Source organism: Oryzias latipes, chromosome 11, assembly GCF_053564925.1.
Source record: "Oryzias latipes strain Hd-rR chromosome 11, Olatipes_Hd-rR_3.1".
Classification (NCBI taxonomy): Eukaryota; Metazoa; Chordata; class Actinopteri; order Beloniformes; family Adrianichthyidae; genus Oryzias; species Oryzias latipes.
The window spans coordinates 20,726,172-20,742,112 of NC_136247.1; the positions used below are offsets into that span (position 1 = coordinate 20,726,172).

General features: G+C 40.8%; 1 protein-coding gene across 1 annotated transcript in view; it reads right to left on the reverse strand.

Moving 5' to 3' along the window:
* The window catches only part of gabbr2 (gamma-aminobutyric acid (GABA) B receptor, 2), a 207,538-nt gene extending 193,670 nt beyond the window's left edge, over nucleotides 1-13,868 (reverse strand). The window contains exon 1 of the mRNA XM_023959777.2: nucleotides 12,846-13,868. Coding sequence (XP_023815545.1) covers nucleotides 12,846-13,160 — 315 coding nt within the window. The 5' untranslated portion in view covers nucleotides 13,161-13,868. The remainder of the gene's footprint in view (nucleotides 1-12,845) is intronic.
* Nucleotides 13,869-15,941: the final 2,073 nt, after the last annotated feature.

Sequence of the window (15,941 nt, forward strand, 5' to 3'; positions counted from 1 at the left end):
GAAAAGTTGAAAATGTACGTTAGCCATGTTCCCGTTGGCTCCTTTATTTTTTTCTTGAAAGTAACTGCTTGTGGTCTTTATGGCAATACTAATGTTCCACAAAAATTCTAATAAGGAAAGTGATCAGTAATCTGTAACTCGGAGTGTACAAGAGTCCGTCAGATGAAAAGTGGAGGACCAATAGGATTTCTGTCATCTCTACAGCCACCAAGGAATCCCGCCCGGTCCTGATTGGATTCAGCTGTTTTAATATGGTTGATTATGTTGTAGGTATCTAGGGAGCTGATGTTGAAATGTTCTGCTGGTTTCCTTTGTCATGCTTCAAGTTTGGTGATAAAAGTATTTTGTGGAAATTGCTTTTACTGCATTTGGGTCGTCGGCGTTCACCGTCACAGTTTGAAAGCATCAGGTTTTTCAAACCCGCTGCTCCAGGTCCATTTAAGCCCCTTCACTGTAGGTCCTGAACACTGACTGTATAAAGCCGCAACCGTGTAAAAACACCATAAGCTCTACAACTGGCCATTCCAGCCATAATTTCTGTTCCTATTGACCTACTCTGACATGATTTGCTTGTTGATGTAACAACCAAAGGAAAGCTGTGTAGTTGAAACATGTACAGAAGCTGCGAGCAGCATTTACAGCACAGCCATTTCACTGTGCACTGATCCAAGAGGATGTGCATTTGTGTGTGCTATGGGCTGTGGAATGGGGTTCATTTTTCTAAATAGTCAGAATTGCTTGAAATAGAATGCTCAGATTAAATACAATTCCACCGATACAGTCCAAGACAGAACAATTTAATCTGCTCTGCCTCCCATTTATCCAACCAGCCATCCATTAGGGCCTAAACACACATAGCACTGGTTCACAGTTTGGTGGGACATGATCTCTTATCATCACTGTACAGCATTTTTTTTCTGTACATTGTATGGCCGGGACAGATTTGTACACAATTACTGCTGTACATACAAACCTTAGATGAAGGTGATATTCTTGACTCACAAAAGAGAAAGAAAAAGATACTGATGGATATCAAATTTGCCGGATGGACAAAAGTGAGCAGCAAATCCAATTACTTTTAAAGTATTTCTGCAAGTGAAGGCAGGGGGAAACTGAGTAACAATAAGAACTTCCACACCTCTATCGCTATCACACATTTTCATGGCTACCAGCAAAACACAAAATGAGAATTTATCTAATCACACAGAGGGGAAAACAAATACAGAAGTCTAGTTCCAGCTGGCTTTTCTGCATTTAGCATAGCGCTGGCTTTTTACAAGACAGCGTTTGTGAAGGGATTCAGCAGGTCGTTCTGACGGAACTTACATTAATGGTTCATGATCACTTGGACGACTACTGAGTAAATCAGTGCCCACACTTTTTGGCATGCAAGCTACTTTTGAGACCACAAGCTCCAAAAGATCTATCTATCTATCTGAGAGTAGTTTGTGTGTCCCTTCTAAGTGCACTTACGTATCACGTGCACGCCGTGCTACAGCCTTTGCACGTGGCCAGTAAGAAGGCACTCATTGTACCTTACTAATGACTGCACAACAGTCTCACCCGTACGTCATGACCGCATGCAACTTACATTAGCCTTACAAACACTTCCCAAAACACTCACTACATACACAACAATGGTACTTTTCATTTTCAAGATGTCTCTTGAGGTGACCATGCGGCCCTCAAGGGATCCACATGTGTGTCCCGCAGATCCCTTGGTGCAGCCACTCCTCTCTAAGACCCTCAGACGACCCAACAAACAGCAGGGTCAACCCCCGTCCGCGGGCATGTGACGTTATTTAATGTTTCAGTTTCACATACTGGTCAACAAAGCAAACAGACCCACTGAGATCCACTAATCCCAAGTTTACACACACAAAAAGGAACAGTGTCAAACACATGCAGTGACTGAATGCAATCACCTGCCTAAGGTCACTGTCTTTTTATAAACAGGAACAGGCAAGTGCACACGTGCCAGTCAATGTGCTTTCTTCCAAAGAATCTGGCAATATTTGGCTTCTTTGTTTAGTAGCGAACAATTATATGTGATTTAATGTAATTACAAGAGCAGCAAGGGTACGTTCCCTCTCTGCTTATTGTTCTGTGCTGTGCCCTCCTCCCCCTCACCCGCTCTGCAAGCAGGAGCATGTAGAGAGCGTTTGTCCAATCCCTAATGACAACCGCACACCAATTCCACGATAATCCTTTCATTTCTGTCAACTCACCAGGGAGGGAAGGCAGGCGGAGAGGTAAACGTAGCATGTGTGAACGTGTGGGTGTTTATGTGTTTCTAATATAAGAGAAAGTTGTATCAGACAGTGAAACAAGATATAAAAGGCTTGACAGGGATGATTCGGTCATCGGTGGTTAAAAAAAAACCCAAAACATGTCAGATTCAAGTACGTTAATACAATTTGACTGCATTAAAACAGTTTCAAAGTATTTTGCACGCTTGCCCTTCTGTCTCTTAGGTTTTTTCACTCTTACGCAGCACTTTAGGGATGGAAACTCCTCAGACGTGCCACAGCAGGGCACCTCTCCTGAGGTTTGGTTACCATACGCACAAAATTCTCTGGGTTGCTGAAGAGGGAGTTACACTTAGACAACAACAACAACACAAACATTTACCTGTCTAAGTCTACATTGACCCAAAACAGGTAAATGATTTGCAGTGTTGGCTAATTTGAGACAAAAAGAAACATGCATTTTTTACAGCCACATTAACCCTCTTTGTTAAATACGGTCTATTCTTCATTAGCAGTCACTCACTGCTTTTCATATATCAAACCAAACACACAAAGGTTTGTGTGTTACTGCATCACCATTACTTTTTAAAATATTCTGCAAGAGTCCTGCTTGATTATGACTTTAAATTGAAGTAAGGAGTTACCATCACGGTAATCAGCATGACCACAAAGGGACTATACTGGAATTCATTTGCATATTAAACAGCAGTCCACCAACTGAAACATGAAAACATGTTAACATGCACGCAAATATTCCAATCTCATCAATGGAGTAGGCTAAGATCCTGAATTAAACACCACTATGTAAACAGTCACATTAGCTGCAAGGTTTTTTTTCCCGAATATAATGTGGGTTCTGTAGATTTAATTAGAACAGGCATGTCCAAAGTCCGGCCCGTGCTGTGAATCAGATTCAGACTCCCATTACCTCCCCATCAACCATTTCTTGTCACACGTAAACAATGTTTTCAGTACTTGTTTGTGATACCATATTTTCTTCGGCATTTTTCTTACTGTATTCTGATTGACAGTGACTGGGAAATTACAGTTGTGACGAGGGAAATTCCCACGATTCATTGGTGTTTTTAGTAAAATACGGTAAAGCCTTTGTACAGTATTACTCCTGACCTTGCAGTAAAATACTGCCCAGTTTTCAGAAAGCTGTCACAGTGTACAAGACATAATGAAACTATTAACTATTAACTACTCCTCCCCCATGAGCGCATATATACCAGCTCATAGACCAGCTATTTCAGAATTGACAAAGCCTCTTGGATAAGAGGTGAAACTTTAAAACCAAGTCCAGATGACATCCCCTAAAACTACTACAATGGAACCAACCTGGATGAATGAGAGTCTTCATAGACATATTAACTATTAGGATTTTCAAGAGGAGTTGAATAGATTGCCAGAAAAAGGGAGTGGGATGAAGTGGACTTATATGATCTCAGCTGTGCTTTCTTAATAATGATTGTCTAAATTCTATTGAACGCCATTGTAAACCAGTTGCTGAAACCTTTTGTGTCACTTTGTAGTTTATTTCTCAGACTGTTAATAATTTCTTAAAAAGTAAAGTTGACAGCAGAAGCCACCAGGATAAATGGACATTTGGAACATCTTTGTAGCTAAATACAAAACAATTGTGTCCATGGTTTTTGAATAGAAAATCATTTATTTCCATTTATTTGCCATTTATGAATTCGAAAATGTAAAAATTTACATTGAGCATTTAATAGTGAATAATATGCAGCATTTCATGTGAACCCAGAGTTAAAGTGGATGAAAGTTTTCTTTTCCAGATTTTTTATTATTTTATTTTTGATCCATAAATACAAATTGTACAGTAAGTTAGGAAATAATTGTATTTCATTCTTTCATTCTTTGGGAAAGACAAAATGTTCCAATTGCAATAGAAATTTACATATAATGTCATTATAGGAGTTCAAAGAATGCAGGCATATTGGTTGACCCTCACTTATCTTTATCTGACCACATTTGGCCCTCTTTCCAAAAAGTTTGAACACCCCTGATTTAGAATGTACTTTACCATGCTAAATGTTGTTCACCAAAAACAATGTCATTTGTTCACTAACTTGCTTGGAAACTTGAATTGATTTTTTTTAAATATGTTTCAACCCTTTTAAACACACAATCAAGAATATAATGCAGGATATGTTCTTTGTTTCAAACAGACAATTTTTGTAAGCATAGTTTATGGCTGATTTGACCAAAAGCTTTCGTGTGACTGCCTGATTTTTTTAAATGTCGGTGTGAGATGAATCATTCCGTCTGGAATAACACTCACCAACTACCAAAAAAAGTGCTTCTGCCCACACGTCCACAGGAGACCTTTCCTTTCTTTTTTCTCAAGCAAGACTAATGTACATTTTGACTTTTCAACAAATACACAGGCTTGCTTAATGTGCTTAAAAGTGATTAGCTCTCAAGTTTTCTGTTCTTTTGGCCTCACGGTGTGAATGATTGTGTCATTAGCAGACTGGTGCAGTCATTGAGGTCTGCCTAATGCATGGGAAAGGTCAAAAGAGCAATACGTTTAAAATAATGCATTAGCAACAAAAGTGCCACTTCTGCTAGGTTGGGGTTGTGAGGGGCTGTAAGCAAGCGGGAAAGAGTGTAAACAGATAGATGACAGGAAGTGCGGTTGTCTTACTCCATGCCAACAGTCTACAAGTAAGAGATTAGTTTCTAATGAACTCCTGCCGCTCTACAGAAACTATCTCCAAGAACACAACACTGGCATCACACGACAGCGTCACCTGGGTGTCATATGTGCATATAACTTCTTTTTTCATTCATTCATCTTCTAAGCCGTTTTGTCCCTTTCGGGGTCACGGGGCTGCTGGAGCCTATCCCAGCCACTCGTGGGCAAAGGCGGGGGACATCCTGGACAGGTCGTCAACCGATGGTAGAGCCACAAATCACACACCCATGCACACTCACATTCACACTGGGGACAATTAACCCTTGTGCTATCTTAGATGACCCCACCCTTACATTGACGTGTTCTTCCTACCATGAAAAGGTGGATAAAGGTGGAAAGATTTCATGTAATCCATGGACACCGGTGAAGATCACAAATCATTGAAGAAAAAAGGTTCAGAGCACTGTCTAGTGGGTCTAGATGACCCGACTCCCAATGTTAAAGTGCCTAGGATAGCACAAGGGTTAAGAGTAACCAATGAACCAATGAAGCATGTTTTTTTCTTTTTTTTTGGACGGTGGGAGGAAGCCGGAATCCCCGGAGAAAACCCACACATGCACGGTGAAAACATGCAACCTCCACACAGAAAGGTCCCCCATCGATGTTCTGCTTCAGGTCCCCCAGCCGGTACTTGAACTAGGGGCCTTCTTGCTGTGAGGCAAGAGCGCTAACCACTGCGCCAGCATGCAGTGGTTAGCGGCACGCGATACAGTTCTACGAAGGACAATGGTACGTTCCATTTTCATGACGTCCCTGGCCGTACGAGCCTCAAATAACTGCAAGACGCACCTCCACTCCCCTCCTCCGCTTCGCTCTGGCACCCTCCATGGGCCCACACAACAAAAAACCTGCAGCCCCCATGCAGGTCAATCCCCAAACCGATGTGACTAAGGCTTTAGTCTTTCTCAAACCTTTCAGGCCCCTGGCAGGCCAACTCAAGCAAAGGGCAGCAATTACTGCTTAAATGGAGTATTTATTGAAGTTCGCTCCATGTCACTCAGATTTGGTTTGATGTAGAGTGAGTCAGCACTCTCATAAATCCTAACACTATTTTGAACTTACAAAAGTTTCAGGATCCTTTAATCAGATCTACTGGACATAAATCAATGCATGCAGTAATTGCTTTCTTTTTTCTAACAGCCATTAAATAATTTAGCCTCAGAGAAAAAACAATGCAAATGGCATCGCATTACGAGCTAACAAGAATTAAGAGAGTGGCCATTTCCTCTTCCTGCACAGAAGATGACATAACCCTATTTCGGGATGTTCATCTCATAGCTCCACACAGCACTTTTCGCTCTCGCCTTTCTCCCCCTGATTCCCCCCAGAGACCTGATCGCTCAATAAGAAGGGCTGCTGCTCATTGATCCTCACTCTCTGCAGCGGGTCAGCGGATACAGTCACACTCAGCCCTCTGTGTTCTCCTAGCGTAAAGCCAAACTGTCATATAGTGCTTGTTCCCAGTGGGTCAAGCTGCCCCAACGTAGGGTATTGGAGAAAAAGTATGTGCAACCTAGGACAGCCAACTTTTGTTGATGATTGTTTCTGTGCAACATCATTTATTTATATGATTATAGCAATCATCTTGATGGCCATGTAAAGGCCATGTAACACAGTCACTATTTACATGCATTGGTGAGGGTCACTTAATTAGCTCTGATTTATTTTTAGTTTGTTAGATTTACAACTCTCTGGCTGAAATGCACCACAAATGGTAAAATAAACTGTATGTAATTACTGCTGACATTACACTAGCTACATTTGCTGCATTGAGATGTGGCAGATGGTGTCTTTTATTTTGAAAGAAAGTGCTGCTAATCTATGTCAAAAAGTTATTAACGATTTCATAAAAGGCTTTTTTCTGTTTGTTTTATTTATGCCGCCCAAAAAAACAATAGTTCCTTTACATTTACCATAATAGTAACAATTACTCAAATATAAATTAGGATCTTATTTTTCTTAAGGGTAAAGTAAAACTTCATGGATTGTTGTCTGTAAGAAATCGACCCGATTGGCTCTTTAACAAAAACACAAAATTCTTGGAGGATTACAAAGTTTATGTGTATTTTATGTGGTGTATACATTAATCTTTTGCAGATGTGCGTGATTTTCGCAAGATGCAAATGCAAATGTGTGGCTTTCCACGACCCTACCACGAATGTCCATTGAACTTTTCGACCATGTACCCCCGATGTATTACTTTTATATCGCATATACGGCGCACATACCACGTTCGAATGACACAATTGATGCACCAATTACTAATAAATTGTGTATAAATACTGCAATAATCACACATGGTTCATGTTCTACGTTGTTTTGCGTGTTCTTTGCGTGGTTTATCTGTACTTCTTCCGTGGTTTTAACGTGGTTCATTCGTGATACATCAGTGAAAATTTCACATAAAGAACCAAAACCTTTCCTTTAGAAAGAACATATTTACTGTATGATGAGAGTCTGCGCTACCATGTCAACATTTTTTCAACTATTACAAACTTTCTTGCTCACACGTTTTCATGGCTATCAACAAAACATAAGATGAGAAATTATTTAATCACACCAAGAGGAAACAAATACAGAAGTCTAGTTATTTAGTCTATTTTGCTCTTCACCATCACTCAATAATGATCACTTTTTCCTATGGCTGACTATTAAATCCCCTTAATGCCTTACAAACTTACATTTATCACTGTTTGCATTACTAATTTTTTCTCAATAGATATATAGATATATAGATGGTCATGTGACATTGTTAAAAACATTTTATTTGTTTTTCTTTTTTTAGTATGAACTAAGGTCCTTGCTCCTACACCTGGCTGTGGTTCCTGTCTCCGGCTCGACTCGCGCCCTTGACTGTACCCACAACCACGGCTGGATGAAGCTCGTCTTCTGGACTTTTATATATATATATATATATATATATATATATATATATATATATATATATATATATATATATATATATATATATATATATGTAGTTGTAGATTTAGACAAGTTAATTCTTCTCTAAGAGTTCTGGTAAATTGCCTGTCCGTCCTGGGGGAGGATCCCTCCTTCATGTGGGCACCCCTGAGGTTTCTTCGTTTTTTCCGGAATCCGGTTTTTTTGGGAGTTTTTCCTTACCGCGAAGGGGGGTCTAAGGGCAGGGATGCCAGTATAGCTTAGTCAGTTTGTTAGTTCATTTTAGTATTTTTCTATTGAACTCTTTGTATTCGTGATCCTTTTAAGTTCATGTTTTACTTCGAAGCCCATCGAGACGACTGTTGTTGTGATTTTGGGCTATACAAATAAAACTGAATTGAATTGAATTGAATTAAGGTGAATTCTTCTCTAGGGGAAATATATCTAAAAAGATTTTAATGGATTTCCAAAACATCATTGATTACATTCAATATTTTTAATATTAAACTTTAAACTTAGGCAAAAAATTAAATATTTGAATCTTAAATAAAATCTGAGAGGAAACTTTTTGATGGTGAAAAACATGCGCTTCGGAAACAAACAATCAACATCGAAACGTATTTTACTTTCTTTTCTTTCTCTGACTAATATTTTTCACATTGTCCTTATGTGGATATGAAATTAATCTTTGATTTTCTTGTTATGTAAAGGAATCCCCGTCACTTCCCTGCCTAGGAAGTGACTGCAATCCACTATATCACATTTACTAACACAGGTTCAGATGTCTTTAAATCACCCTGCTCACCGCCACCTCTCTGCCAGAAAGTCATCAACCTCTTGTCAACTCTTTAGCTCAGTTTTGGCCCTGCGTCTGCCCCTGCATCTGCCACTGGATCTGCTCCTGCCCAGTCTCTGCCGTGCTCATGCTCTTCTAGAATCCTAAAATTCCCTCTTTGCTGAACCTCAACACCCTCCGCTGAACCACTCTTTCCCCTTTATAAGGACTTCACTCCTCCCATTTCCAGCTGAAGAGTAGCTGAGCAATAGCTGTTCACTCTGCTCCTGCTAACTCCACTCTCCCTTTCTAGCATCCACTCATCTCCGCCTCTTTGGTGTGGACCTGGTTCTTCCTGCCTGACTTCCTGTTCTATTGCCACTACATCCTGAATAAACTTGTTCTTACATCTTTTTTGTTATTGTTCCGTTACATCAAATCGTGCTATCTTGTGGGGTCCAGATGACCTCACTCTTAAATTGACGTTTTCATGTAATCCATGGACACCAGTGAAGATCACGAATCATTGAAGAAAAAAGGTTCAGCGCACTGTCTTCTGGGGTATAGATGACCCCACTCCCAACGTCAAGATGCCTTGTCCAAAAAGTGCTTCATAGAATTTAAAATTGTCCCTTAGCTGAGACTGTGTGTGGTTTTTGTGTCAAACATAGCATAAATCTCAATTCATAGCAATGAATGTATAAGAGAACTGGACCGAGCGGGTGTGACGTTACCCATGGAAAATGACTTCCTTCCAGCTCAACCAAATGAAGTCCATTCGGTCACTATTTTTTTCCCATATAGTCGCCACCATCTTGGAGGCAGATGACGTCAATAAGCAGTGATTGGTCCGAGTCAGTCTGGCAATCACTCTAATCAATCAGGAGAGAGCTTGTTGAAATGCCACACCTCTACCAGTTGAAAGCAGACCACATGAAATCTTTTCATCAAGCATTTCAAATGTTCAGTGTCAGGCCAACAGGCACCAACTCCTTTAGTTGAGGCATCTGATTGGTCAGTTTATAACTTGAATAACTTCCAATAAAGAAAAACATGTTTAAAAAATCATCAGCGCAAAAATGGTTATTCCCACAAATACAATGACTGTGTAACAAACTGGTTATTTCTCTATAGACGTCTATGGGATTTTTGCTTTTCGGAACTAGCAGGTACTTCCTGTCTGGAACACGAGGGGGGAGGAGTCACTCAATTCAGTTCTTTTATCCAGTCAATGATTTATAGTTTCCCTTTCCAGGAATTTGAATGAAAGCAAACACACAAAACAAGCATTGATCATGTTCTTAAATCGAAAGTTACAGCCAAAAGAAGTTCTTCAGCATCACTGGAGTTGATAAAAAAGCTTCCAGATTTTTATCTTGAACCCCAGATTTTCTAATAGTAAAAAGTTCCAGAAGTTCTCATCATTTTGGCACAGAACTAGTCTGCAACCATCTTCTTGTTCAGACCCTTTGCTGTGGAACCACCCCTTGTCATCCTCTTCATCAGCTCTGACACCCATCCACACCAACAAGGGGGACTGGACTGCCTCTGCTTAGTCTACCAATGGCTCCACTGACAGGGGATAAAGGGATAAAGAGCCTCTGCTCAGGGACTGATTACTTACATCTGCCAGGCTAAATCCCAGGGCTCACACATAAACATACAGGCATGTACAAACCTCACACAGCCTCACACTTTGCCTGCTCCTAGCTGCAACAAACCCATTCATGCATGTTTTGTTTTCTGACATCAGCATGTGGTATGTTGAAAGCTGCGTGCATGAGTGTGTCCTGAGGACTTTTAATCAAGTGTAAGGCAAAGATTCAGGAAAAATAATAATATTTTAAGGTAAGTTATTTCGTTGCTATTTACTTCATATTAGTACATATATGGACATTCTGGTTGTTGCATAACTTTTAGCTATACAACCCTGTTCTAAAGTTCACATTTAAACTCAGATTTATGTCTTTGCGAGTTGCTCTTTAACAGCACTTAAAAAAAAAAAAAAACTCCATAAATGAAAAACTACTATTTTTAACAATCTTAGCAATAGCTCAGGAAGACTCACTGATTGGTTGTATCGAAAATCTGGTACTGCCATCCAAGCTATCCTCGGAAGCGGATGGCGGCTGGCCCACTGACCTCTTACTTCAAGCTCATCTTTCTCCCCCGGGGATAGGAATAGACAAATCATAACTCTCATAACAGCATATTAATCCCATGGTTTCAGAGCACGCCGCCGTGACTGAGGGCTTTCCCCGGTCAGGCCTGGCATGCTCTCTTCCCATAAAAAGCACCTGTACATATTCAAGATACTGAAAAAATTAGTTTTTTGTTCTTTTCTTTTTTTTGATTGTAATTGATTTTTTTCTTGTTTGATTGCTCTAACAAATGTTGTCATTGTGTGGAATTCTAGTAATACTAGTTAAATATTCTGAAGGTACGGTGGCCCTAAAGTGCAAATCAATAAATCACTCAGCCCAAAAGCATATTACAGACTTCCAAGAAAACATTTCAGATTACAACAGTAATTTCCAGAAATCAAAATAAAATATAGAAGCAATTTAACTTAAAAAGAAACTGGTAAACATAAGTACTATGGGACATCATTAGATGATGTTGTTTGTCCATCATTTTAACCAAAAGTTGCTTTATAAAGCGATACTGGATATGCGCACAAAACTGTTATGCTATGTTCACACTTGGCTCGAAAACATGCAATCGAGCAACTACTTACGATGAAAAGCCTGTGTAAACACATGTGTCTAAAAAATCGTACTATCACGAATCGCTAAGCAAGCTTTATGTCACTTTTCGGGCTCTCTGAACAAAACCAATGGCGACTGAACGTGTTGTCATACCAGTTGAACTTTGACCAATCTGGGACTTGGATTTGGAAGCGACGAATGGATAGCGTCCTTTTCAAAAATTGGAACTGCCAACCGTTTGAAAATTCATCATGGAGGAGAGATTAATATTTGAGGTTTATGCCTGGCTGGAATTCTATGACACCAAGTCTTTCATATGATGGAATAGAGCTGTGAAAGAAAAAGCCTGGAACAAGATTCATGAGATTTGCACCGCTTTGACATTTTGCACTAAGCCTCTTCCAACTGTAGGTACATGTGCTAGTATCTGGTAGTGACAGTCCAGTGTCAAAACTATATGTCAAATGTGCATTCAAAAACCCACGTTCAGTGCATTCTTGAACGCACCACACATGCCTGGTGTGTGGTTTACATAGAATTAAAAGCATGCGGACATTGAAGACGCATTCTAAAAACTCAAACGTCACCATCCAATCAGTGATGTCCCATAGTACCTTTTCCTGTTTCTTATTGTGTTTCGTATTTTAATATTTCATTTGGATTTCTGGAAATTACTTCTTTTTTTTTAGAATCTTGTTTTGGTTTCAAAAATGTAATGTTTTTTTTTTTTTTTTTTTTTTTTACTGCTATTTGTTTTGCTTATTGAATTGTTGGGATCTTTTGTGTTGAGTGATTTGTTGGTGTGATAGACACTTCAGGGCCATCATAGGAAGGTGTCTCCAGACCTGAATAAACTTAAACCTCTTTGGTGGAATGCAGTGGGATGAGGCTCGTGGATTTAGGAACTATCCAAGTACCGCCATCTTCAGGCAGGTAAGAAGAAGCCCTTTAATCTTTTGATTGAAGGACTGATTCGTGACTTAAAAAGAACTGGGTTCTAGTGGGTTCAAAGAAAAGATGCACCTATGGAACTATGTTGATTTTTTACTGTGGGGACAGCACAACAGTGCGCCGCGGGTTATGCGGCGCATTACACGTTAAATATATGAATGCGCTTCCAATGGCGTTGCGACAGCAGCATCAGCAGCAGCAGCAGCATCAGGATGAAGAGAAGAGAATAAGCACCAACGTTGTGTTGTCATTTTGGAGCAAAGCCGATCTGATTTGCCGTATTTAGTAGAACGGGGCCACTGAGGATGCGCAGATAACAAACAGGAGCCGATGTTTCCCCTTGGACGGACACAGTGAAGCGCTGCGGGGTGGCGCGCGCGCACAGAGCCTGCACGCGCGCATAAAAAAAAGAGCCTGCCCGCTCACCTACACACAGAATCTGCACGCGCGCTTATAAATAGAGCCTGCACGCGCACGTGAACACAGTGTGCACGCGCGCACCCACACAGATGCAAAAAATAAGAAGTATTATTTACCTCAGTGTCGTAAATTTTTGTGATGAGGGAAAAAGAGTACTTCCTGGACTCCCGTATATGTTGGATGGCGAGCTGAACCGCGGGTTCGATTCCCTGACTGATGCCGCTCATGAGGGCCGACTCGTTCATGGGCATAAGTACCATTATGGGCAAGTTTTCTCCATCTCTGGTGAACCAGCTGTTGTCCTGTCCGTGTTTGGTACGGTCGTTGCACACTTTGGCCAGAGCAGGGTGAAACAGCAGAACAGAGAGGAGCAGGCAGCCCACTGGGAGGTAAATCTCCCAGCCGTTGCAGTCCCTCCGGGATTGAGCCATGCTGCCGTGTGAGGTGACCAAATGAAATCCCACGGTACCCTCAAAGCTCAGACATCGCAAATTCAGACTCGATGCTCAGTTGCCATAAAATCACAATCCAGATTTGAAAAACAGAAGAGGCGTGGGTTCCACAGCATCCCCTGCAGTGGGAAAACCGCTCTTGTGGATTTGGACAGCGGACGCAATTTTTTGTTTGAGGATTTCTTAGAAATATTCCAAGATCTTAGAGAGAAGAGGTGGAGATCTACACCTTGTCTATCCAATCGATCTCCTGTCAAAATGCCAAAAGGAGCCTCTAAATGAACACCTAGTCTGAACCACTCATCCTCTCAATGCCATACTCCAGCAGGTAAGCCAGACCCCCACAGCAGGTGATGATAGCTGACAGGTCCTTGTTTTAATTCCAAGTAAATTCCCAGCCAACTGGATACAGCACTGTCGCGCGCAGCACCAAAACAAACACCAAAAAAAATTTTGAAGAAGAAGAAGGACAAAAAATCAGGATGAGAGGAAAATGCTGCGGAAGACAGACTACAGATGAGTGGAAGTTAAAAGCTTGACCCGCAGAGGTCTGATGCGTTGATGTCGAAAGGTTCTGCCTTGACAGCCTGCGGGACCGGGATGCTCATCTCCGATGGTGCGTCAGAGAGGCGCTGGAGCCGATGCTGGCGCTCACCGTGCGCGCAAAAGGGAGCTCTGACTGTGGAGGAGGAGAGGAAGCGAGCGAGGGAGGAGGATGAGGAGGGAGAGGGGGTAGGGGTGGGGGTGCAAGAGCGTGGTGGAGAGGCTGCATGTGGCTTTATGCAGGGCAAACTGAACCGAGGGTGATTTACAGGGCTTTTATGGAGTTTCAAATAACCGTGAGGCTGGACTGTAAAAAATGTGCAGCTGTTGCTGCAGTGTTGCAGCTTCGACAGGAAACAATGGGGGTAAAAAGAAAAAAGAAAAATCAAGCTGCATTTTTAGACACTCATTAGACATGCTGATCCTTTGGATGAGAATGTCCCCACAGCTGGGATTTGATTCCCACATCTGCACAAGTGCATCTGACCACCACTGCAAAAACAGAGCCGTAGAAATAAGTCAAGAAATCTTACCCCGTTGGCAGATTTTCTTTTAAAACGAAAGGTGAAAAGTCTGCCGATGGAATTCTTATTTTAAGAAAAACAATTCAAGTCATGTTTTCTCAAGCTAAGATTATTTTGCTATTGAAAACTTTCTTTAAAATTTTTCTTGCAAGAGAAAAAAATAGAAGTTTTTCTTGAAACAAGGGTCTTTTAATGTTATTAAGATTCAGTTTTTGCAGTGAAACACTTAAGCCATGTTCATATCGTCCTCTGTTCAAATGGCCACTTTCAATAAAAAGTCAATGTAAACATGGTACGTACACACCAGGCATGTGGGGGCATGTGTCAAGAACGCACTGAACATGGGTTTTTGTACACGCTCTTAACAGATGGTGTTCACACTGGACTGTCGTGACCTGATCCTAGCAAGCATACTCACAGTTGGAAGAAGCACTGTGCTAAATGTCTAAGTGGTGCAAATCTTGTGAATCTCTTCCAAGCTTTTTCTTTCACAGCTCTGTTCCAATATATTAAAAAAAGGGTGTCGTGTAATTCCAGCCAGACATAAACCACCATTATTTATTTCTTCTTCGTGATCCCTTTTGAGATGGTTGGGACTTCCATGTTTTGAAAAGGACACTACACCTAGATCACCAAGTCCCTGATTGGTCAAAGTTCAACTGGTTGAACGTGTGTTCAATGGCTGCACGCTTCCTACGTTGAATCTAGAGTTTAGCTCGAGTTTTTAATGTGGAAGCCCAAGACACGCATTTGAGTGTTTAAATAGATTTTTTATTGAAACTGGTCGCTCGTATGCATGTTTCTGAGCCCGATGTGAAAACATCATAATATTCCATGTTTAACACTAAAACACACAGAAGCTCCTCCAAAACGCCAAGTCAGTTGTGTTAAGAGTTAAACTACACTCACATCAAGTGACCACTTTCAATGAAAAATCTATTTAAATGTGCATAAATGTGCATTTCGGCTTCCGTGTCCAAAACTCTTATGTTCACGTGTCACTGCACAAGCTTCTACGACCGCTTTTGGGCTCTACCTACAGAACTGTTTCTGTAGGGACTCCGATTTGGCAATAAATTATGGACGGCATCCTTTCAATTCAAGGAGATGCCAATCATTAAAAAAAAAAAAATCATAGAGGAGAAATTAATAATTGCAGTTTGAGCCCGGCTAGAATTCTATGACACCAAGTCCGTGTCCGAGTTCCCTCCATACTGCCTAACTACTAAAAAACTGGAGCAAGATTCGTGACGTTGCGTTTCAACATTTCACACCAAGCCTTTACCAACTGTAGGTGACGGAAAAGGTGCCATGAACAGTAGAAAAAGACGAAGAAGAAGAAGCCCCTCCCTGTATGTCTAGTGTGAATTCTAGAACACCCATTTAACCGCACATGAACGTAGCTTTTTTTCTGCAACAAAAAAGATTTTACATTAAAAAAAAACACACGTCCTTACCTTCCTCATGCATAAATAAAAACAGTATGATGTCATAACAAGTCAAAAATCTATTAAGTTAAGTTAAAAATTATCATTACTAATTAAATGTTATCATTTTTATTATGACAACTACAGAATGAGGGTCAGCATATGCCGGCCACAGTGAGAACCTGCCTGTGCTTCTGTCTGCAGTGTAATCCAGCTGAACATGTTTCTCTGCTGGCATGAACACACAGCTTATTGCCTCTCTTTCC